This window comes from Hesperophylax consimilis, chromosome 24, assembly GCF_061612785.1.
Source record: "Hesperophylax consimilis isolate HC1 chromosome 24, BYU_Hcon_1.0, whole genome shotgun sequence".
Taxonomy (NCBI): Eukaryota; Metazoa; Arthropoda; class Insecta; order Trichoptera; family Limnephilidae; genus Hesperophylax; species Hesperophylax consimilis.
Genome location: NC_142859.1, coordinates 29,064,266 through 29,090,222, shown reverse-complemented (window position 1 = coordinate 29,090,222; position 25,957 = coordinate 29,064,266). Strand labels below are relative to the sequence as shown.

The 25,957-nt window shown below is 35.2% G+C and overlaps 1 protein-coding gene across 6 annotated transcripts in view; it reads left to right on the top strand.

Moving 5' to 3' along the window:
- The window catches only part of simj (transcriptional repressor p66-beta simjang), a 32,928-nt gene extending 13,250 nt beyond the window's left edge, over positions 1-19,678 (top strand). For 3 of the 6 annotated variants that reach the window (XM_089646568.1, XM_089646567.1, XM_089646563.1), the window contains 15 exons: positions 305-469; positions 1,383-1,490; positions 2,614-2,748; positions 4,232-4,348; positions 8,196-8,294; positions 8,680-8,798; positions 9,274-9,416; positions 11,342-11,484; positions 13,020-13,091; positions 13,723-13,865; positions 14,202-14,261; positions 14,350-14,447; positions 16,031-16,198; positions 18,768-18,866; positions 19,529-19,678. In XM_089646568.1, coding sequence (XP_089502694.1) covers positions 305-469; positions 1,383-1,490; positions 2,614-2,748; positions 4,232-4,348; positions 8,196-8,294; positions 8,680-8,798; positions 9,274-9,416; positions 11,342-11,484; positions 13,020-13,091; positions 13,723-13,865; positions 14,202-14,261; positions 14,350-14,447; positions 16,031-16,198; positions 18,768-18,866; positions 19,529-19,665 — 1,806 coding nt within the window. In that variant the 3' untranslated portion in view covers positions 19,666-19,678. The remainder of the gene's footprint in view (positions 1-304; positions 470-1,382; positions 1,491-2,613; positions 2,749-4,231; positions 4,349-8,195; positions 8,295-8,679; positions 8,799-9,273; positions 9,417-11,341; positions 11,485-13,019; positions 13,092-13,722; positions 13,866-14,201; positions 14,262-14,349; positions 14,448-16,030; positions 16,199-18,767; positions 18,867-19,528) is intronic. The other 3 variants (XM_089646564.1, XM_089646565.1, XM_089646566.1) reach the window with 3 other exon arrangements.
- The last annotated feature ends 6,279 nt before the right edge of the window (positions 19,679-25,957 follow it).

Here is a 25,957-nt window from a genome sequence, read left to right as displayed (position 1 = left end):
GAAACTAAAAATGAATTGGTTTGTTATGCACGGAAGTCAATGCAGTTGTAGTATGCAACACATTTTGGCATTTGGCTGACTTCCGACTGAGCGTTCATTCCGTAGAATTCCAAAAACACATCTACTATTTAGGGCCGTTAATTTCTTTTGAGCAAATAAATGTATTCATGGTTTAGTTTCAAATACAAAAACCTGACCTAAAATATTTAGACTGTCCAACGACGTTTTTACATACTTAAGTAGGTTTTATGATATGTCATCATTATCATCATGGCATTATATATATTATATTTTCCCATTTCAGGAGCTGTCATCAGCGGAAATTTGGGAGCGGGAAAGGAGACTGAGGAAGCTGCGTGAGGAACTCCGAGCCGAGGAGACGAAGCTGGTGCTGCTGAAGAAGCTGCGGCAATCCCAGCAGCAGGCGGCCCAGCCCCCGCCTTCACACCAACAGGCCCCACAGAATAAGGTACTTTATTACTCACCTCAACACCCTGCACGTTGAAAATGGTTTTAGACAAAAACTTTTAGCTATCTGAAAGTATAGATATAAACTGAAAGATCTCAAAATACACCTACCAAAGAGCTGCATCTAATAATGTATCACACTGCAAACAATATAAGAACTTAAAATGTCACACTTGAAATGTTTTAGATAAAATAACATCAAAAATAGATTTTATTTAATTTCATAAGTAGCAAACACTTTGTGGATATACATAATTATAATTATTATAATAAAAAAACTTGATTTTTAATACCACTTTATTGTATATACAATTTAACAATATATACAATAGGGTGGTATCAAAAATATTAATTTCGGTTGTGCGTGTTTCCCACGTAACTCTGGTTCAATGAATTTAAATTTGCTTTTAAATGTATGTATCATTTTCAAAAGTGGAAATGATTTTGTGAAGAATATAGACAAGTGATAAAGTACCTACCTATATTCAAAAATATTAATTTCGGTTGTGCATGTGTCCTGCGTAACTCTGTTTCGGTGAACTCAAATTTGCTTTGAATTTAAGTGTCATTCTCTAAATAACAACTCGATTTGATTGTGTGAAATCAGACAAGTGATACAGTCCCCCTCAAGGTGATTTTGCACAAAAACGGCACTATACAAATCATCCAAATATTTTTATTATTATTTACCTATCTTTTATATAATAATATTTTTACAGAAAGTACATTAATTGTCATTTCCAAAATTGGAACTGAGTTTTAAAGAATTCAGACCATCTCTTAATTTTTCACAGGTCTGCATTAGTAAACACAATAAAATTTAAATTAATACAAAATTTTAACAAAAAATTATTTTCATCCCAACGAAAATAAATTCACCTGTTTACGAGTTTACTGTATTGTTTTAATTTCAGGATCTGTCGGTTAAGGGTCCACCGTCAGGGGTGACTGTGACCGCCACGGCCCCGCCTCCCCCAGCGCACGCTCAACACCGCACATCAACAACGCCGCATAATAATAAGGTAAGCTAAACTGATGAATTAGTCCTCTCTGCCGTAAGCCCCGCAGTACTTCTTAATAACAACTTCATTATAATGTAGATAAACCCCCAATGAAACCCTCTTTAAGGTTCCCAGATAAAAAAAGTTTTCATTCTTAACCCCTGGGGGTCGTACCACTGCGTTTGCAGTGTTGAAGAATCGTCCCCACGCACGGTACACACTTGCAATTGCAGTGTCAATCTTGTACATTCATTTTGCTATTACTGTCTAAACTTTTTAACACCGTCATACTATGTTTTACCACACATTCGCCTTAGAGTTTTACAGCATTCAGTCTACTTTCATCCTTTCACTCCCAGTTATTTTTTTATTCTCACAGACATATGAATATATAGACTAGAAATTAAAGGTGAGGGGTAAAATCAACTGTTGAAGAACGAAGGGGGTAAAGCTGACTGTGATTCGTCAATAAATCAATCTGACAGTATATAGGCATCTCGCATTATAATATCAACATTTAGTTCTTAAAAGTAAAATCTGCTTTTGAATGAATAGACAGTTTTACATGGGAGCGCAAATTACTCGCCACGTTATGAACAAATTTGCAAAGTCCAAATTCGGCAAAAAAAAATTTCTTCTATTTTCAGAGTCGAATATTTTGTTTACGTATTTAGTTAAGACACTTTTATAAGTGTTCATAATTTACTTCCCAGTAACAACGATGCGCACACTTGAGAATCGCTACATTCGACCAATGTTGGCTCGATGTGATAGTATATGTTTCTACACCTGATTCATATTATACAACGTGAATAAGCTTAAAATGATGCTTACATATGGAATGTAATACGACAATTGGGTTTATTCTCTTTTTCACATATATTTTTACAAGTTTTCATATCACAAGCCACTATTTTGCCGTGTTATTTCATAAAATGCCTCGACCATAGCTCGACGCTAGTTCGAACAATAATGATGACGTCACATTGACAAGATTCACGGGAAGCCATACGCGAGCCCAGCCGGCTCCAATGGAACCGGTATGGGGAGTGGGGAATAATACGCTTTTAATCACTTAGGGCAGGTCTACTAATATTCATATGTCTATGGTTATTCTAAACTTTTTATTTATTTGTGTTTCCAGCAGAATAACGTGCCTTCCGCCAGCGAACGCTCATCGGCGGGGCTGCAGCGCGTGCTGGGGGCCATGACGCCCTCGTCTCGATCCTCCAGCCTGCCCGGGGGCGCCACGCTCACGCCCGGCGGCTACAAGGTGCAGGTGCGCTCCGTTCATCATCACACTCTCATTGTCTGGTGTCATTAGAGTCTTAGCATTGTTCGGCTTCATTACAGTTACAGGCACTAGAGATAATAATCCGATACAAGTGTGTTGTGTTCAACCGGTCAGTGGTTGAGTGGGCATAGCGCTTGGGTCTCACCCGAGCGTCGCGTGTTCGATTCCTCGGCTGGCTAAGTCCTCCATCACAACACAAGCAACATTTTCGGCTTTCTGTGGTGGTAGTAGGAGATTTTCAAACATTGTTGGGTTATTCGTAACCCGGGAATGTTTGTCTTTCTTTTTAAAAAAAAAAAAAAAAATAACTAGGAGTCGTCAGTGAAACTCTCTTATAATTGGAATTGGAAAAAACATCTTACCTAGGAAAACTTTAAATGTGAAAATGTGCTGATTTTACTACACATAATATTTGGAATTAGGAAAAAATGATTTTGCAGACGTTGGAAATAAATGTCATACATACCATTAATTCAACAATAATAACAACTAATTTCTACAGGACAGTTAATCTTCAATATAAATAAAATTTTAAATGTTCGTTTGTTCAATATCTCAAATCTCCAAAAGTTCTTCGCCGATTGCTTTGGAATTTTGATACAACGTTGCATGCGAATCCGCGTGTGTTTTTATATGCCTATATTATATATGTCACATGTAGGCTTTAAAACAAGTTTTTTATAAATAGCGCTATTTGTTGGAAAAACATGTTGTTTTTTAAACCAAATCAATCTGTTGGACATAAAAGCAACACACGCTATTGTTTCTCTATCTGCACAGACACACCGAGGCACAGCAACTTGTGGCAGGGCACAGCTAGTTTCAAATAACAGTGGTTCTTAGAAGTATAAACCAGGAATTCCTCAAGGATCAAATCTAGACTGCTTTAATTCCTTATGAAGATAGATAAACAATTCAAACAGTTACAATTCCTTATGAAGATACATAAAAAATACAAGCAGTTACTTTAATTCCTTATGAAGATATACAAACAATACAAGCAGTTACTTTAATTCCTTATGAAGATATACAAATAATACAAGCAGTTACTTTAAAAATTTCTTATTTTCCCAGATGATGCAGAAGTTTATAAGAAAATCACACAGTAAATGATAGTTAAGAGGGAAATCGATGGGCTTGAGATTTGTGATGTAAGAGAATAAATTGATCTAAAAATATGACATGACAAATACACAACTCTTTCAGACCTGAATTAAAACTGGCAGTGATAGAACAGTATTGATGCTTGATAATAATAATTTGGTGGAGTTTTTTGAAAATTTTTGGTGTGTTTTTTTTTTCCAATACATATTTTAATAATATTTAAAGTTTTTTCCAATACTTTAATAATTTGTGTGGCCATCACTCGAGTGATTATTATTATCTCAACTAAATACTCAACTAAAATAATAAATTTTAAATTTTTTCTTTGAATATTGTAATAGTTTTATATTTATTTTGCTTCCAGAACTCTCAAGGATCGGGTCACAGTGGCAGGAGTGGGGACCTCCCGTCTCCAACTGTGTCCATTACTCCCTCGGTCACCATCACGCCGACCACTGTACCACCTAGCCACGTCAATAAGGTAACTTCATCTTATTCAGTTCAGTGGCTTAACTTAATCATTGCTATAGGATAACATTTTATCTTAAAAATATATCTGATTATATGAAGCAGCAAAACTCGCGAGCTCTGTCATCATGAAATGTTCAGAGTTTTTACAGTCAAAGATGTTCTGGGCATCACTAGGTACTATTTTCAGCTTTCAATGTCAATTCCATCATGAGGCATGGAAATTTTTGCTGTACAAGAAGTAATTTTGACACCATATTGATGGGTCTATATTTTTATTTTCTTCAAATAAAAACATAATTTCTTAATAAATTGAATTGTTTTTGAAACTAGAGTGCATTAGTGCATAATTTTGAAATAGGACATTTTACAAAATTAAGGCCAATCATACTTGTTACAAGTACTGATGGGTACGCACTCATTTTTTGCTAGTACCTACTACAGACCTTGTGCTTTAGCTAACATCAGTTTGAAATTAATATAAAATTTGTTTTTTTCTCTGTCAAATAATTTCATATTTTTGAAGATTATTTGCATCATTTTCTATAAATTTGTATTATATCTATATAAATAAAAATATAAATGTTCGTTTGTTCAAAATCATAAATCTTCGAAATTTCTTTACCGATTGCTTTGAAATTTTGACACAATGTTCCATAAGAATACGCGTATGTTTTTATATACCTATATTATATAGATGTCACCTGTGACAGTTAAAAACATGCTTTTTTGAAAACAGCGCCATCTGTTGGAAGTAAAAGCAACTTGCGCTATTGGTTATTGTTTTTCTATCTGTACAGACAAACTGAGTCACGGCAACGCGTGGCGGGGTACAGCTAGTTTTCTATAAAATCACATTTTAAGGGTTAATTTTCTTGTTCAAAACTGCCACACTAAAATAGTACGAATGAAAAGTATCTGCATTGCAATAAGACTTGTGTATCTACAATTTGGCGTTGTCTATGATGCAATGTTGATGTCTGTTTGGACGCAGCTGGCGGACGGTGGCGCCACAGCCGCCGTGAGCATTTCTCCCGCCCACTGCTCCGAACAGGTGAGGTAAAGCCACACAACGTGGACCTAGTGAACAGGAATTTAAAAAAATATATGCATATTTTTCTTACATCAGTCATACCCTTTCGACCGACCATTGACATTTTCCAAATACTTTGTAATGCTGAAGTTCCCTGTTATAATCTCTTTTCAATCAAACAAAAGTTGATACCGAACCTAACGATCGTTATTTCTTGCATTCTAACATTTGAACCTGACCCATTGGATTACAACAATCTGATAGATAACCGCAAAATAATTAAATTGCGCACCTTTATGACGCCAAAGGTTCTGACCGCAATTTGAAAAATATTAAGGATGGATTGTTTCATAGAATTTGAACAATTCATTTCAATTCAATTTCATTTCAATTCATTTCAATTCAATTCAATTTCACCACTAATTTTCAAATTCTGTAAAAGTTCTTTTCAAGTTCTGTTATTATTTAATTTCTGTGAAGCAACTGGCCCATAATGATGTGATAATAGAACTTGAATAGGACTTTCACATAAGTTGATGAATTGTTCAAATTCTGTGAAACAACCCGTCCCAAGAATCTTTGTGTTTTTTTAATAATAATATATTAAACGACAAAAAAAATGAGATGACAAATACATTTGAAATAAATTTATCAAGTGCATGTATTTTTATATATTTTTCGTTATCATTAATTTTAGTTACAAAAAGCGAAAGGTGAGCCTTTTTTTATGAATGCATTCAAAATTTTAGTGTTTTATAAATGATATGTTTATTTCTAATAATAAAATTTCAAAGCGTATTTGATCAACAACAATCTTTCGAAAACAGTTTTTAGTTTATGGATACGTTCAGAAATATTCAATTTGTTTGGATTTTATTGCAAAGCGGAAGTTCTCTAACCTTCTGACAGAATATTATGCCAGAGGCCTTAGGGGTTAAATACTTCCTTTTCACCTTTATTTATTTTTTGTGTACACAGTATCCGGAAACTTATAGTGTAATCGGTAATCTGTTGTTTTTAGTATATTTACAGAGATATTGAAATAATTATAAACATGCAAATCAATTGACTATACTGGCATGGAAGGTTTATTCAAGGCGAGTTGGTGGCATCAAATTGACATTTTATTAGTTAACCCAATGTTGGTCATCGTATTGGATGATAAAATTTACTAGACAAATTAGACGATACGATAAGTCAATTAGCAAGGTATGACTCTCGCCTTCTAAAGGAATTTCTGCAAGATCCTTGTTGGATTACCTGGCATGTCTGTTATATAGTGTGGAGTGAATTTGGTTATTTTTGGAATTTCAAAATCCCTATATGTATTATTAATCATTGACCCCATACATACTATATGAGAAAAAAATTTAAGACCTGCGATGACATCTGTAGGAGGCGCGGTTAATTTACAAAAAAACATTTTTTTTTACATGTCACTAGAGCTCCTCTTGCGCCAGGGCAATTCAAGTTACTTTTATTATTAATTATGGTGGCACATGTTGGACTATTGCTTTTGCTTTAGCAACTCTTTCTAGTGACTTCCGTTAAAACAAACATTTGCAAATTTTCTTAAATGTGAAGCTTATGAAATTAAAAATCACTCCCGCACATCAATTTATTGATTTTTTTTAATTTTATAAGATTACAATTTTGGTGAATTTCTCAACTACCATACTAGGCTCATGCCCGTATTATGGTAGTCGTACATGATTTATATAAGAATAAAAAAATATATATTGACATTGTAGAACAAATAATAAAACACAAGGGAAAACATATTAGAAATAATAAGAAATATTAAACTGATTGATAAAAAGATATTTTAAAGAAAATATTAAAATTAAGATTAAAATACAAACAAAATTATGCCAAATTATTTCTTTTCATTAACACAGGTTAATCGTGGTATGTACGTATTTATCAAGAAATGTACCCATTTATGGTCACATTGTCTCATTTGAATTTAGCGAAATAAAAAATAAAAAAACAAATGATAGAGTAAAATTTTTATTTTTTAAACAGTGTTAGGAACTCATGTATTTTTTAAAGAAAGCTCGTCCCCTTTCAAATAGCCAATGTTGAACACGGATAATAAAAGAGATATAGAATTATTTGACTTTATGTCGGTGTTCAATGCATTGTATATTTGAGGAGCGATGAACCAGAATTGTCGTTGAGCGAATGTGGTTCTAGTTTTAGGGACCAGGCATCTCAGGTTTGATGAACAGCAGGTGTTTGCTTGATGTTGTGGACACCAAATAAGCTTGTCTTGTGATGCCACAATTATTTACTAAAAAATGCCCTTTTGACATTATTCACGAATAATAAATCGTTCCGAACCCACAAATGGTACTTTGTAACATCACAATAAGTTGGTAACATGTTGTATTTAAACTATTTTGGTTCACCAAACACAGGACACGACAAATGTTTTCTTGTGTGACTTTTTAAAAATAATTTTTTTAAGTATTTTTTTTTGTAAATTTTACGTTAACCGTAACACCTGAAGATATCATCGCAGGTCAATAAAATTTGATGATTTTTCTCATATGTTTTTGGGTCAGTAATTAAACATAGGATTTTGAAATTCTAAAATTTATTCTGGCTAATGTCTATTACATATTTATGTTTTAGCTTTTATGATAGTAGAATGCTCCACCGTATCCTACATTTCCCCAGCAATAGGTCTTATTAACCTAAAACAAAACTTTGTACCAACTCTTTTCAAGTAGAATAACTTGATGTAATGAATGTTGTAGTAGACCGTTGTTGTCTTTCTTGAAGGTGGTATTAATGGCTATTGGATGTGTCTATTGTCTTCTAGAACTCTTCTCGCCGCGAGGAGGATAGTCAAACGCCAGCTCAGAGACAGGCGGCCGCCAAACTGGCCTTGAGGAAACAGCTGGAGAAAACGTTGTTGCAGGTAATTTATTACTCATAATTTAATTGTACAACATAATCAACCCTTCAAGTCCTTCGCCCATGGAGATACAATTTTCAAATATCTTGGCGACAACCGCCATATATATTTGCCGAGATACGTGCGCAGGCACATATTGCCGACATTTTGTAAACTCGTTGGCAACATCAATCTCAGTCACTGTATCCAATCTGGCTGTTAGTACTTACTCATTGACTGAAATTATTTTCTGCACTGTTGTCATCTTACAACAAATTTCACATTGCTGGCAGCCAACACAAGGACTATAATTTGTACCTACTTGTTAAATTTCCATCAAAATGGGTAGCTAAGATGTCGAAATGATATTCTGTGATAATTGTTTTTATCTAATAATAATTGTTTTTAGATCCCTCCCCCCAAACCCCCGCCGCCAGAGATGAACTTCATTCCCAATCCAAGCAACACGGACTTTGTTTACCTGGTGGGCCTGGAGCATGTTGTGGACTTCCTCACCATCAAGGACAAGTGAGGACACATCTATACCTTTACTGGACTCCTGACATTTCCCCAAAAGCTTTATCTTGACAGCCTGCCAGTAATAGCATTCAATTTCTTGTGTCTGAATGCAGACGAGTGGTCTGCGACTTGATTAGCTTGTGAGGATTTGCTGCAACTATATGATTATAATTTCTCCCGTTTTGTCAAATTCTTATAAGTGTAAAAGTCACCACCATGTAATCACTCAACGGGATGTTTCATTGATGTCTTTCCGGCTACGCCATTATGACCGCTATTGAAAATTCCGATACTGAGCTGACCCATGAGGGATTGGCCTAAATGTCAACATCCTGTTCTTGTCCACAAAGAATGTATCTATCAATCAGATATACTAGAATGAAGTTAGGCTAGGTCCTATACCACACTGTAATTGTATTAGTTCTTCTTTGGTATTGTATCAGTGTGATGTGTAATTGTGTTGCGGTGAACTAATGCTCTGAAGGTCTAACAATTCCAGGGCGGCCGGGGTTGGAGCCCCCTTCAGTTGTGCGCAGTGCGGCACCGACTTCACCCCTGTCTGGAAGTGGGAGAAGCCGCCCACCAGGAAGGGGCAGTCCACCAACGCTACCTTCCACAATATCACCGGTGAGTGAACAATGAACCTGAACATGAACGTGCAAACATCAAAATACCTGAAATGGGCTGTCACTGCTTGGCCAGTTACCGGAGGTCAACATGAAACCGATTCTTTATCCTCTTACCTTTGTATCCGGCTCCTCAAATAAACTCCAGAAACCGGTTCATCAGGAAAATAATATTGACTGTTCCAGTGACAGCAAAGTCACCAGGACAGAAGTATCGACCATCTCTATATTATTATTATCATGTAAATTCTACCGTCTTCCAACATAATGTGTTTCTATATTTATAAAAATCACAAATGTTCTTGAGTTTTATTATTTTTTCCAGCTAAATAAGCATTCTTTATAATAAAAATAGGTCATACTATGGGACTTTCTAGTAAATAATTACCGAATTATCGCTTTCGAAAGTGAAAAATTATTAAACTGAAACCTCAACATTATTTTTTACAGACAAAAAAATCAATGTTTGCAAGTGAAGAAATATCAAGCTAGAATAACATTAAGGTTCATTATTTCTTTGCCAAGTGAATAAAATTTATTTTATTAGGCTAGGGGCATTTTTTAAAAGTGAGTGAGTTATTAGTTATTAGCAAATCCATAACTTAATTAGTTAATTGATTTATAATCGCGAAAAAACGTGTAATTCGAAATTTTTGCCAAAAAAATAACACAAAATTTTTTTTTTAAATTCGAAATTCGTTAATTCGTAATTCGAAATTTATTTTTGTCCGCACACGAAAATTTGTTTGTGTAATTCGAAAAACTGCGATTTTTGCGAAAATAAATCTTAAAATTTCGTAAATCTGAATCTAAAAGACAGCCATGACGGTAAAATGCGGAAAAGTGTATTTTTACGTGTTTATACATCGCCCTAATTAGTATTATTATTTTGTGAATCGAAATCGATTTACACTGGAATGTCTTATTTTTTCCAATTTATTCTGAATATCCGAGTTTGAAGGGCCGAGAAAATTCGTTTTACACGGAAATATACCGTAGTTTTATGAATTTACACCAAATATCTGAATTCAAAGGGTCGGCTGCGACGGAATTCGAACGCTAAATTTCAATTTACGCTGAAATACGACATATTTTTACGAATATACTTCAAATATCTGAATTTAAACGACCGGCCTAGACGAAAATCTGCCGAGAAAGTTTGATTTACGTGGAAATATATAGTATTTTTATGAATTTATTATAAATATCTGAATTTAAAGGGTCGGCCACCACGGAAATCGGCTGCGAAATTTCGATTTACGCGTAAATATATCGCATTTTTACGAGTTTATTTCAAATATCTGAATTTCAAAAATCCGGCGCGATGGAAATCAGCTCCGTAATTTCAATTTACGCGGAAATATATCGTATTTTTACTAAATTTACTTCGAATATCTGAGTTAAAAGATCCTCCGGCGCTACGGAAATCGGAAAAACCGCAAAAATTTCGATTTACACGGAAATATGACGTATTTTTACGAAATTTACTCAAAATATCTGAATTTAAAGGGTCGGCCGCGACGGAAATCGGCCGCGAAATTTGATTTACGCCGAAATGTGTGGTATTTTTATGAATTTGCTTAGAATAAATGAACTTGAAGGGCCGATCGCGACGGAAATCGGCTGCAAAAATTCGATTTAAACTGGAATACTTGGTATTAATACGAGTTTACTCCAAAGATACCACCCGAATTTGGAGGGGCGGCCGAGGAACTCGATTTTCGCCGTGTTTTTTTTTTTTTGTCCATAAAATTTCGAATTACGTGGGAATTCGTTAATTCGAAATTTGATTTTTGATGTCCGCTGGATTTCGAATTAACAAGGTTCTACTGTCTGTATTTTTAGCACTGATCACTTACGAGGTTGTCAATATACTTGTCTGCTGTATGTATTAAATCTATCTGAGTTATTTTGTAACAATTGCAGGAAAAGAAGGCCGCGTGGTTTGTGAGCAGTGCGTGACTTCCAACGTGAAGAAGGCCCTCAAGGCGGAGCACACCAACCGCCTCAAAACTGCCTTCGTCAAGGCCCTGCAGCAGGAGCAGGAGATTGAGCAGCGTCTGGCGCAGGTGATTATTCAGAAATTTGAAATTTTAGCCAAAAAAAGGCCCTGAATTTATTTTTTTATACAATTAAAACAGATTGTTATTTGAAATTTATTTTATTCAAAGGAAAATTAAAAGAATTTGGATTTGAGCAAAAATAAATAATATTATTTTGTAAAGGCTGGCCATATCTGTAAAAAGCTATAAAGTTTAAATTTGCGCAGTTGTACATCATTCTAATTATTATTTCGTAAATCTCAATCTGATAGGCCGTAATCGGTTGTGAAATTTCAGTTTGCATGGGTGAATATATAGTTTTTGTACTAACTTACTTGGATTATCTGAATTTGAAGTGCCTACCGAGAAGCTAATCAATCGGCTGCGAAAATTCGATTTTCCATGTAAATAAATAATAAATCATTTCCTTGTGATTTTTCTTTGAATACCTACCAGAATTTGACAGGTTGGCTGCGAAAGTTGACTTTACTGTAAATTTAAAAAAAAAATCAAAATTTGAAATTACACGAGAATTTGTAAATTAGATATTTGGTTTTTGAGGTCCCTTGGATTTAGAATAATATAAGTTCTACTATAATAAAGTTCAATGGCAGATTTGTTAAAAAATCAGTTTGCTGTCTATAATTAATCTGCTCTATCAAACCTCCTATACTATTAAATAATTTAGGAATTTCGTTAAAGTTTTATGTAACCTTTTTGTCCTGCAGTTTCTGATGGATATTGAATTTCGATTTTCACTCTTTTTGATTCATGAAATTTCTGTTGAAATTTTACTTACTACCGAAACCTGAAAATTACCGAAACCTGATAATTGAATCTTAAAATGTCTTAACCACTCAGAACATTAGAACGTCAAAAGACGTAAATATGATAATAGCGGTCAAGACATTAGAACGTCTTTTCACGTAAATGCGCGAGATTTTACAAAAATCGATTTATTTCCATCACTAGTATACGGATTGCCATGATTTAAAAAACAGAGTATCGATAATGAATAACGCTACGCGTCTGTATTCAAGGATATCTATGGAACGTAGAAGTGCATTATCTAAGCCGATTGAATCTGTCATCTTGTTCGTTCATAATTTATTGCGTTTCTAAATAATTTATTAAAAATATTTTTGTTTGGACGGTTAATATTTTGAGGTGACTAATAGTTTTTAATTATATTTCTTCAATATATAAAGTGTTATTTCTTTATGATACTCAGAAAAAAGTACATTTTTGACGGCTTTGAAATAATGGTAAGCGATTCATACATATTTTTGACGTTTTCATAAAATGTATATTTAGAAACGCAAATATTTACGTATAACAACACAATGCGATAGTGGATTTCATAATCTTTCCAAAACATTTTTTAGAATGAGGCTACGTTTCCCAAAACGTGAGTTATGAAGCTTTTAGCAAAACTCGTAATTAACACAAAAATTATCACGTTTTGACAGTTCTCAAAGGAACACATAGTAAATAAATGTCTTTGTCTGAGAGGTTAATTAGACTGTATATTGTGTTATTAATTTAATCTCTTATTTTTATAGGTGAATTCCCCCTCCCCCACCCCTGCTGTGGTGGAACCCACCCCACAGGTCACCATCAAGCAGGCTACACCGGTTAGTACCTATTTATTTTGTTTTCTATATTAACATTCACACTAAATACTATCTAAAAAGTAAATAATTTTGTGATTATTATTTGTTATTTGCGCAAGCAGCCATTGGAGGCACCCCCACCACCACTCTATATGCAGGTAACGATTGTTTTTAAATTTTCAAATCAGAAAAAAGATAGGTTACCGTATTTTCACATCACGTGAAGATGAAGCGTTCTGTATCCAGAATCTCTAATACTACCCACAACATAAGAATTTTTTTTTTCTGCATATTTTATATTAGTAACTGCGTGCCTGGAAACTTCAGCCGTAGTCATCGCCACTACTTGCTCAAGATACCACACGGCAGAACAGATGTTCCAGCACAACATAGCATGACATGAGAATGATGCTGCGGGATGAAATTTCTGAAACTGTGGATGTATTAAATAGTCTTTAGACGTTTTGTATAACTATCTACCCAGATGTCAAGAGTGTCAGAATGAGAAAATTGTACTGTAATTACATATATGAATAACCTGTCATGCAAAAATTGGTGTAAAGCTTTGTTACTACGAACATTTAAAATATTCCCATTCACCTTAAATTACTCATATATTTTGTTAATATTGGTTTGTGTGTTTGTTTGTTAGAATGTTCGTGCCCCCTCGGTCAGTTTGGCCCCCGTAGCCCCCTCTGCAGAGTCTCTGGTTCTGTCCCGCCACCAGGGCAGGTCGCAGAATTCCTCATCACACTCTCAGCAGAGTAAACCCTCACATCATCAGCCGCCCCCAAGGTACTACATATTATCACATAGCAAGCTGCTTGAGGTGGCTTTAGTCGTGTTAAGAGTCTGGATCTGAATAGCCAGATACTTCCCAACCTTCCATTTTCATCTGTGTCGCTACGTAATGGGAATAAGGCTCTGTTACCTGGGAAGTCTAGTTGGAACCAAGAGACATGGCCAAACATCCAATAGCTTGGTTCACACGGCGCAAGACGTACACGCAAACCCCGTGGACAACCTTGGTAAACTGTTTATTATTATTTTTAATGCATCTCTTTGTAAGGTCTTTTGTAAAGTGAATTTCATTTGTTTTAGAAACATAATATAATTTCTTGTTATTTACAGACACAGCTCTCGGAGTCATGATAATCATGATCACAGGAGCTCTCAGCACGACATGTCTAGGTATTTATAACTTCATTACCCATGATTCGTATCATAACCTCACTTTACTGGATTTTCTTTTTGCTTTAACTTTATGTTTGTGTTCTAGGGCTCAAAATGGAAGAAGTGGCGGTGGCTCCAGTTCTCATGTCTCCGCCTCTCCCACCGAAAGGGAGAGCTCCATGAGCAGATCCCAGGAGTCCAGAGGTAATACCTGATTCACTTTTCTATTTTAACGAGTCCAACGTCCATCTCTGAAATTACTGATATGTCACCGGTCTAATATCACCCATGGTGGAATTTTTTGAGTTACGATTTTAACCTTTATATTTTGAAAACTGCATAGAGGAGTAAATCAGAATCGCTTGCGTTAATAACACTGTAGTTTTTTTTTTATTTTGTCATTATTTCATTCAATGGCGTTCAGGAGTATCACAGTCATTATTTCATTCAATGGCGTTCAGGAGTATCACAGTCATTATTTCATTCAATGGCGTTCAGGAGTATCACAGTCATTATTTCATTCAATGGCGTTCAGGAGTATCACAGTCATTATTTCATTCAATGGCGTTCAGGAGTATCACAGTCATTATTTCATTCAATGGCGTTCAGGAGTATCACAGTCATTATTTCATTCAATGGCGTTCAGGAGTATCACAGTCATTATTTCATTCAATGGCGTTCAGGAGTATCACAGTCATTATTTCATTCAATGGCGTTCAGGAGTATCACAGTCATTATTTCATTCAATGGCGTTCAGGAGTATCACAGTCATTATTTCATTCAATGGCGTTCAGGAGTATCACAGTCATTATTTCATTCAATGGCGTTCAGGAGTATCACAGTCATTATTTCATTCAATGGCGTTCAGGAGTATCACAGTCATTATTTCATTCAATGGCGTTCAGGAGTATCACAGTCATTATTTCATTCAATGGCGTTCAGGAGTATCACAGTCATTATTTCATTCAATGGCGTTCAGGAGTATCACAGTCATTATTTCATTCAATGGCGTTCAGGAGTATCACAGTCATTATTTCATTCAATGGCGTTCAGGAGTATCACAATCATTATTTCATTCAATGGCGTTCAGGAGTATCACAGTCATTATTTCATTCAATGGCGATCAGGAGTATCACAATCATTATTTCATTCAATGGCGTTCAGGAGTATCACAGTCATTATTTCATTCAATGGCGTTCAGGAGTATCACAATCATTATTTCATTCAATGGCGTTCAGGAGTATCACGGTCATTATTTCTTCATAAACACCTATGGATTATTTTTTCATCTAGAATATTTATAGATATAATAAAACAAGTTTATATATTTGGATAAATATATTCTTTTGACAGTTGTTGTCTCCCAAATGGGAGATTTGCTTTTTATGTAAAGTTAACTATTCTAGGGAAACGTCTTACGATATAAATATGAAATATATTTTAATAGTAAAATATATTATCTGATAAACAGAAAACAGTCGCAAAAAAAAATCACAGTTTGTATTCTGATATTTGAGCAAACCTCATCAAGGTAATTTTCGCGCAGGTCTGAATATTTTCGGCCGACACTTCAAGTGTTTCTGAGGACTTTCTGCTCTGGCTTTCACCAGGTTAATCCTTCACGGTTAAACTGGTGATAGTCAATTCGTCATGATGATCAATCATGTCATGTGTAATGATTTATCATCATATTGGTGCTCTTCTCTGGGCTATTAAAGTTTATAGCTAAGTAAATTGTTAGGCAACTTATCAAAGGCGCATTTATTATCCATATCGTCCCATTTCAGGTCATGGCAGTGGCTCCAGCAGCAAGTCTCGTGAGCAGTCCTCGAGTTCCTCTCAGCAACAACAACAGCAGCAGCAACAGCAGCAGCTAATGGCGCAGCTAGCGGCCAGCGGGTTAGATCACCACAGTCACGCGGCCATGCAGGCTCTGCAGCATCAGCTGTTCCGAGGTATAACCCTTCTTTCACTCATTCATTCTCTTCCCTGAAAGAGACGGTCCAATGGGTGACTAAAACAAATACTTGGGTATTATTTATGACGATAATTTAAATTGGAAAGAACATTTTATCACGACAGCAAACAAACTTAGAAAATCAATATAATTCCTTAGACATATTCGCCACTTTCTTAACTTAAATCAACTCAAAAACAATTTACTATGCACTATGTCAATCTTAATCGAGTATGGTATTATAACCTGGGGAGAAGCAAACATTGTCGCCATTGATCCGATTTGTAAAGCTCAGGAACTAATTATAAAGATTATTTTAAAACTACCGATCACAAGCGATTTGGGTGAAATCTTTAGGAGAATCTGTGTTTTAAACATTAGGCAACTTTATGCCAAGAACATACTAGCATTTGACTTCAAACACAGAACTGCTTTTGACAATGTCCAAACTGATCGCGATACTAGAACCAAAGATCTTCTTAATGACCTTCAAAGCATTGCAAGGAATGGCGCCAGCCTATACATCGGAACTATTTGTCCGACAGAACCTAAGCGATAGACAGCTTACTCTAAGGTCAGCAGATCTAGATGTTAGTAATCGTCTAATCGAACTTTCTAGGTCAAATCGAGCCGTTTACTATGATCGCTCTTTTCGTGTACCAGGCCCGCTCATCAGAAATAGACTTTCCTCAGCTCTTACCAATCTCCAGAATTTGGCTGAATTTAAACGGGCTTTAAAAACAAAATTATTTAAAAAATCCTACCATTCATAAATCTTAACTTTTCAATATTTTACAATAAGCCATATTTTCAAACTTCCTGTAATAGGGAATTCTCGTGCATTTTGTAAATAATTTATTTCAATAAAGATAATTATTTTATTATGTGCCTCTTTTTTTTATTTTTATTTAAATGCATTTTCAATTTTTTGTAGTTGTTTTAAAAATTGCGTGCTATTTCGGCTCTGAAAACGGTCATGCGCCATTTTGACCGCTACGTCACAAGTGCTACGTCACACCTTTGCCGCTGCCGCCGCCATCGGTTTGCAGGATCTACTCGGGCCGGTCAACAGTGACGTCATCGTTCGCCCTTGAACGCTTGATCAATCACCGGGCGTTTTTAGCTGCATTGAAATATTTCGTTCGCGCCTGTTTTTAAAGTCATTATAACTTTAATAAATGATTTTTGAAAATTATAAAAACTATGTATTCTTGTGTCTGAAGTGTTTCTACATGTGAATAATTAATAATAAGTGATTTTTTGGTGTGAAGAGAATTCCCTATTGTTTGGTTTCGGTTGCCTCCTGTTTTAGTTTTAATGTTCTTGTTTTGTCCTGTACTGCTGTTATGGTTATTCTTTGTTTTGTCATCACTTTGTATAAACTGTACATTTAGTCTTATTATTTGATCTGTATTAAGTAAGGCGCACTGTAGGAATAATTTTAAGAACTTGACCACTAATACTAAATTACCGTTTTTAAAAGCGCACTTGCAGTGAAGTGACACTAAACTGCGCTATATAAATGTTATTATTATTATAATTAAAGAGAAAATTTAAATGCACAAAACCCCGATTAACATTAATAGATACTACGGGGCTAAGCTTAATAGTTCTTGGTATCCTGTACTCGACGGCTGCGCAAACACTAAATGCCGATTAACGCCCACAACTCGTTATCACTTCATAAACACACACTTCACCACAATCTACGCATCTGCCTTGATTATAGACACTGTAATGCTGTCTGAAACATTGGTTAAAGCAGGAGGAAGCACAAACACAGTATCAATTAATGACAATGTAGTTATCTTAGTGTACAAATAAAAGTCTCGTTCAACTCAGATACAGCGTTTATTGTTGAATTCAAATCGTTTTTACAATCACAATTTCTACGCCTTTACTATGCACAATACTATGGAATGCGGGCGATATCTAGGTCAAGGTTCCTAGCGCGGTAGTACTTGGCTGACGGTCTGAAGACTGAATACTGACTACTCGCTGCGTCGGGCTTATTTATACGGTACAGCCGACGGCAGCAGTAGGTAGGTGATCGTGAATAAAACAGAGACACTCGCTCAGTCTGGGCCTTTCGGGAACTTTCGGCGGCGCCGCTATTACGCATAGGCGATAGGGTAGAACCTTCTAGCTAGTTGGCGTAATGTGCCAGACCGACTTGCAACGTATTGTCGTAGGTAGGTCGCGTTGTTTACGATTAATTTTCGGTAGTAATTTGCAAGTACCTAAGTAGGTCGAGCTGTTTACTATTAATAAGTTAGTCTAGATTATTCTCTCAACGCCACAACAATAAGGGTGCAGAAAGTCTATTTAACAAATGGTCTATTCAACTAACGCGCAGATACCCTGGTGAACTTTATTAAAGGGACTAAGATATTTTCAAGGGAATAAGATAAAACATGGGCCAATCTCCTGGTCACAGTCAGGATTGTGGAAGAGTAGAATTTTGATTAGAAATCTCTGCGTAAAAATTTACAGAAATCGTTAACCTTTGTCATTCTGATGATTATATTGTGGTAATATAGTGCTAAGTTGTTGTTTATTCTCTCCAGGTCTATCAGCAGCCGGTGGAGTGAACCCGGCAGCCCTCATGCAGTTCTCTCCTCTGCTCTACCCGTATCAGCTGGCCATGGCGCAAGCCGCAGGACTGAGTGAGTTTTCTTTATGATTCAAATGGTATAGGTACACTTGAAGCTTCTTGTAATCTATCTTTAATAGAAGGGAAGACAGTATAAGCAGTGAAACAGACATAAATTAGGTAAAACAGCAGTCTGATAATGCCTTCAGAAAGCGAAAAGCTGTCACGCATAATAATAATTACACAGCAGAACTTCTTTATTAACTGTTTTTATGATTGAGTAATAATGTTATTAAATATACTAGCTCAGTCTGCCTGTGCAGATAGAGAAACAATATCTTGTGTTGCTTTTACGTCTAACAGATGGCGCTGTTTAAAAAAAACATCATGTTTTTACCTGTCACAGGTGACATCTATAAAATATAGGTGCATAAAAACACATGCGTATTTGAATGCAACGTTGTCTCAAAATTTCAAAGTAAATCGACGACAATCTTTCGGAGATTTAACGCACATTTACTTTTTTATTTATATGTATTATTGTATTATCATGTATTCTATAAATAAATAAATATAGATAGATAAAAGAAAAAATTTAAATTAAAATGGAGTTCTACAAATGAAACTTGAGAACAATAAATAAAAATAAATACCAGATGGCTGGCTGCGTGATGATGAAGAAGAAGATCGCCGCAAATATGCTTTGTTTTAATTACTACTTATTTTCATTTCCAGCCTCCGCCAAAGGTGGAGTCTCCATGTCGGAGCTCCAACGCGCGGCTGAACTGCAGCGACAGTATCTCCTGGACCTCCTGCCCCAGGGGGCCATGCCTCCCCACAACTCCTCGCGACCCCCTTGGAACAACAACTAGGGCCCCATCAGATGCTGATAAAACAGGAAACTGTAACTTGAGAGACACCTAAAATGGTTATGTAATATCGTTGCTTCAGTGGCAAAATCATGTATCAGAATGTTTGCCACGTTTATCAATGTCAAAACATTATAAAAAGTATAAAAAAATGAGCAGTATATTTTGTAATTGGTCCGTTCTTATCAAAATCCTAGATTTTTCCCACCTCCCAATAATAGTATCAGCATTGCTTTAGTTGGCGCCGTTCAGATTAATAATTGTATGAAACTCCATACTGCAACGCACACTAATCTGTTTCGTAACGGCTTTGCTTCGCCTCGGTCAAGCTAGTGAAACGAGGCGATGCCGAACCGATACCGAGCCGATATATGTGCAATAACCTTAAACCATAATGTATTTGATTTCATACAACAGAATCTCTTATCTTACCAAACTTGTGATGTATTTTGTACACGGTATTCCGTGGAACGTATCCCCAGTGCAAAAACAAAATTAAGTGTATTATCGCGTTTTTAAGGAGCTATTAGAACAATTAACAGGAAACTGCCATTTCAGGAGACACATGCAGCTGTAGAATGCTAGATACAGGAGACTTAACCAATACCCATTGATGATAATCCTAGTGAACTACTGTTGAGTTCCTCATACAAGGTGCATTACAAGTGTCACATCACAAACAGAACACAAAAATATTCTGGACAAAATATACTTTTGCCGTACAAGATTTAAGCTTCTTTTTGGCTCTTTGACACCCATTTGAGGTGGATCAACTCACAACTCACCTTATTTGAGATGGATCAACTCACAACTCACCTCATTTGAGGTGGATCAACTCACACCTCATTTCAGAATGGAAGTACCTCACTTTAGACTAAATGATTCCTGATGCGTGGTAAAACCATGTAAAAAACCAAAAATCCATGAGAAATGTGAATATTCACAAAGAATATAATTCTGATGTAAGCGTAATGAGTAAGATTAAGAAAGGGATGCTTAGATTGTTGGGGCATGTCAAAGATATTAGAAGAACGAGATATGCTATGAGCAGTTCATACTGTGTGGAATTGTTTTGCCCAGTGTCGCCGGTTTTGTTCACCAATACTACTGCACACCTTCGCTTACGCTAAGGTATCCGCACTAATACACAGAACAGATTTCTGTGTGTACACGTCCCGATAGTATTCAAAGTACCCTAATTAGGTAGTACTCCGCCTACGGTCCGGCGGCTAACATAGCATATCTCGTTCTTCTAATATCTTTGGGGCATGTAGAGCGAATGAATGAATAAAGTAATGTAAGGAGAATCTATATATATATATAGCAAATGTGAATGGTAGAAGACATGGCACGATCAAGTGAATCAGATACTTGAGTCAGGCCATGTCAAGAGTCAGAATAACAGAAGAGTATGTGTGAGATGTAAGGAGTGTGTGCCAAGACCGGGTTGTTTGGCAATCCGTCGTCTCTGCATACCCTTGCGGACAAACGGCGTGATGGTTAGTTAGTTAGAGTCAAGGGAATAATGTAAAACATGGGAGATAGTAAATTAAGAGTATGGCCTGAGTAATGTATGTCTGAATCATGGTTTTATTGTAAGATAATGTGTGGTTTTTTTAAGCTTTGTTTAGTCGACTTATTGACTGTGGGGAGGTTCCAGGTGAACTTGAGAAAAAATGATACACTGAAAATCATAGATAATTTATTACGAAGCACATCAAACAAATACATCAAATAAAAAAAACAATATTTAGCGCAATTCTGACCTTATTCTTCATACAGTTCCTTTGTACATAAGAGTTTAAATCGCTTAAAAAAAAATCTGATGATTTTAGTATTGAGGACACCGGTGTTCCACCACAGTTGACAGGTTAATATTCTGATAAATGGTTTTGCCGTGGAAGCAACAACATCTGCGTAATATATAACCAGAGAATATTTTGTAATATTGACGATTAATGTTGGGATTTGGAGTAATTTTGTTTGTTCACCGATTTTGGTATAACGTTGTTCCGTTGGTCCATGACTTTTCAGTGAGGTAGAATGGTTCTAATGTCAATAATGTTGTATTTTCAATCTTGCCAATCTAGTTCACAAAAAGACTAGAACTGCCCCTTCCAGAGTGTAAATGTTCACGAAAAGTCTAGAACCGCCCCCTGCCGGAGTGTACTTGTTCACGAAAAGTCTAGAACTGCCCCCTGCCGGAGTGTACTTGTTCACGAAAAGTCTAGAACTGCTCCCTACTGGAGTGTACATGTTCATGAAAAGTCTAGAACTGCCCCCTGCCAGGTACTTGTTCACGAAAAGTCTAAAACTGCCCCCTGTCGGAGTGTACATGTTCATGAGAAGTCTAAAACTGCCCCCTGTCGGAGTGTACATGTTCATGAGAAGTCTAAAACTGCCCCCTGTCGGAGTGTACATGTTCATGAAAAATCTAAAACTGCCCCCTGCCGGAGTGTACTTGTTCACGAAAAGTCTAGAACTGCCCCCTGCCGGAGTGTACATGTTCATGAAAAGTCTAGAACTGCCCCTTGCCGGAGTGTACATGTAATATAGAGAAATTATTGATCTTTGATTCGATTTGTGGATTGTATTTTGACATTTGCAGTCCTTTTGTTTTTTCTGTAAGATTCAACTCAGTGTTAAATTTTTGCATAGTAAATATTCCAATGGTTATCCAATCTAAACTCCGTTAACTTATTATATTTTACCCAACAATTGTTAACGTTTTTGATTTATGAAATATAAACACATATTATTGTTTGAAGCAGAAAAACATTTCAAATGTTGAAATCTGGCACCATGAAATTTGCACAGATTTTTCTGTCTATGATTTTTATGAATTTCAATTGCCTCCGTAATTAGGCGAGATCTATGTGTTTTAAGTCTTTCCAGGACTTTAGGAACAAATCCAAAGTATCGACCGGTTTCAATTAAATGCTCGGCAATTGCCGATTTGTCAGGGTGGCCAAGTTTGCACGCTTGAAAGTGTACACAATCTTCGATTACACATCTATTTATCAAAAATAAATTATTATAAAACTTTTGTCCGTGAAAAACTCAAATCATATCTACAACATCAATAATGTCATATTTTTTAATCTTACCAGGTTTTCAGTATTGTCTTGAAATGGCAAGTTTGTTAAGTATCCAGATTTTAATACTTAGCTAGGTACTTCTGACCCTCCTCTATTCAGAATAAAACTTTTAGTATCACCCTGGTCGGAAACCACCGTTCTCCTTCCCCCATCCGATTCTTCCCAATATTGGTGTTTGCGTTAGTCTGACTGACTCCAGGCTTTTGGGATTCTTGTGAGGTTATGATATTTATAAATAATCCATCCCTTATTCCTTCTGTCACACAAAATTATAATTTCTCCCTAGTGTGATGTAGAATCCAGGCTCTGAGAAATTAAACTTTTTTTATTGTGGTATAATTTTAATTGTATTAAATAATTCATTCTAAAACATTGGCTGTACGTAAAAATAACTTTGATTCATTTTGTTGATGAAGCATGTTTATTATTACGCATCGTCAATAAGTCGTTTTAATAAATTATGTTTCAATGAAATTGACATCTTTGTAAAGATGGACTTAGTGAATTTGTTTATGTTTAATAATGAAAGATTTTGCTGTGGATAAGAGATTTAAATAAAAAATTTACACTGCTCAAAATGCATAACCAAATTGCAAAATGTATTTTAAAAAAAACATTTGTGTCTTTAACAATATTACTTCCTAATATGCAGCGTATTTTGTCTTTCAATGGCCGTATGTAAACATATATTAAAACAATTACAGCACATGCACATTTTTTTTGTTGAAGAAAATGTGAATTTTTGTATGTTGGAAAATAAGTTTGAATAATTATTGTTCCCACTGACTAATTAATTAAGTGATAAACATTTTACACTGAAAATGTAGTTGATATTCCTCAATAATGTTAAAAATAGTTTTTATATCACAACTTCACTGTATTTCTCACTTTTAAATAATGTCAAATTGATTGATTAATCATATAAAAAAATTATTTATCAATATGTAGATATTCTGTAGACTTGTCCAAACTTCCATCTGCAAACCTCAAATCACTTTACAGGCACGAATTAACACTTTTTTTTTGTAAACTGAATCTAACCAGAGTGGTAAATACTCTCAGTATCACCCTAGTGAAAAACCACCATTCAAAATATTGCTTAAAATGGGTGTAGTCATTTAAACACCGGGTGGTACCACATGACCTAGCTACGCCACTGCATTTACAAATGACAAAACAATGAAGTGAATTCGCTCCTTCTCAGTAATGTATAGAAGTACTTTTTGTATGGGGCAATGTCGTTATATTCTCTCTTACTATACCTACACCTACATATACTAGCTTTTGTGCAATACATAACAAGTACATATCCTTTTTGTATTACCGAAAAGAATGGTTAATGTCTAAAGTTTTAATGGTTTTTTTTATGGGTTATTACACTTTTACTTTTGCTATTCAATATCGTGTTGCGCCGGTGAATGACTACAATTTAGAATTGAAATATTGCTTGAAATGGCTATAGCCATGTAGGAAGAATGAAGTGGCATCCATTCTTTGCTTCATTCACATTAATACACACTGATTCTTGACATGGCCCGCTTGATCATGCTGTCTTTCTGCGGCATTTCCGACTACTTATTTCATTCCATTAAACCATTTTTCAGTAAACAAAAAATGTAACACAGCAATCGTAGCATGGTATAATAACCCCGAAAATAACCAGATTCATGAATATTATAAAGAACAAATAACTTAGAACAACACAATTAACTTAAGAAATAAACTTTTTATCATTTAACCGATACCTCTATCTTGTATCTTGTAAATAGTAGCGATTTTATAATATATTTTATTGTATTTTCATGTTGACACGAAGAATATGTAATATTATCTATGATAATAATTTTAATTAGGATTTGCCCCAAGGGTGAAATTCCTTTCTCACTTTCTGGTTAATTTTATGCTCTGTGCTTCTGAGAACTTTTAATAATTTTAGTGTGAATTATTAATTAAATGAAATAATACAGCAGTTGGAATTTTAAGAGATTGAATTTATTCAGTCAATCTCCAATCTTCGGCGAACTTCAGCTGACTTTGGATGGAATATGGCATACTATGCTGTATTTGGCCATATTCGGTGAACTTCAGCTAACTTTGGATGGAATATGGGACGTGTTGTATTTGACCATAAGCAGCAAACTTCCGTTGACTTAGGACAGAGTATGGCACACTATGCTGTATTTGGCCATATTCTGTGAACTTTAGCTGACTTTGGATGGAATATGGGACGTGTTGTATTTGACCATAAGCAGCCAACTTCAGCTGACTTTGGATGGTATATGGCATACTATGCTGTATTTGGCCATATTCAGTGAACTTCAGCAGTTTTTGAACAGATTATGGCACATGCTTTTCAGTGATATTCTGTGAACTTCTGCTGATCCTGGACAGGATATGGCAAACGTCGCATCCAGCCATATTCAGAAAACTTCAGCTGACTTTGAATGGAATACGGCACATTCTGTATTTTGTGAACTTCGGTGACCGGATAACTCATCAAAATGACAATTCAACACACCTATAAAAAGTGTTATAAAGTTATGAAAAGTCATGAAACAAAAACTAGGTTAAATATGTTACAAATGTAACTATTTATAACACCTCTTAAAGGTGTGTTGAATTGTCATTTTGAGGAGTTATCATGGAACCCTTAACTTCAGATTGGATAGAACTGAATAAGGCATAGAATGAATAAGACACAAGAATGATTAGTGAATCAAAATTCTTAATGTGGTGTCTGCTTATGTCTAATATGTATACAAGAAGACAAAACAGATACATTTTTGTTCATCTCAGATGCACAGTGAATAAATGTAATTTAGAAAAAAACATTCAAAATCTTCTTAGCTTATAAAGAGATATCGCAATTATTTTGAGTTTTTAGGTTTAAAAATTGAGATTTGGCATGGTAAGAATTTGTTTATTTTATTTTCTTCCGTCAGTTGCAAATCAATGTGCTTAGATATCTTTAAAATAATGATTGGACTATTTTCAAGAATATCTGTTAAATGTAATTATTATAATAATTTTAAAAAGTTGGTGGGTAGAAATAATTAAATCTATTTGTAAGTTTTTTGTAAAAGTCTTGGCTTAAAATTTGAGTATGTTTTTGCAATGAGTGTCCATTTGTATTGGAAAATAAATGCTTTGAAAATAAATAAAAAAAACTTTTACTTCTGTATGTTAATTTTTGGACT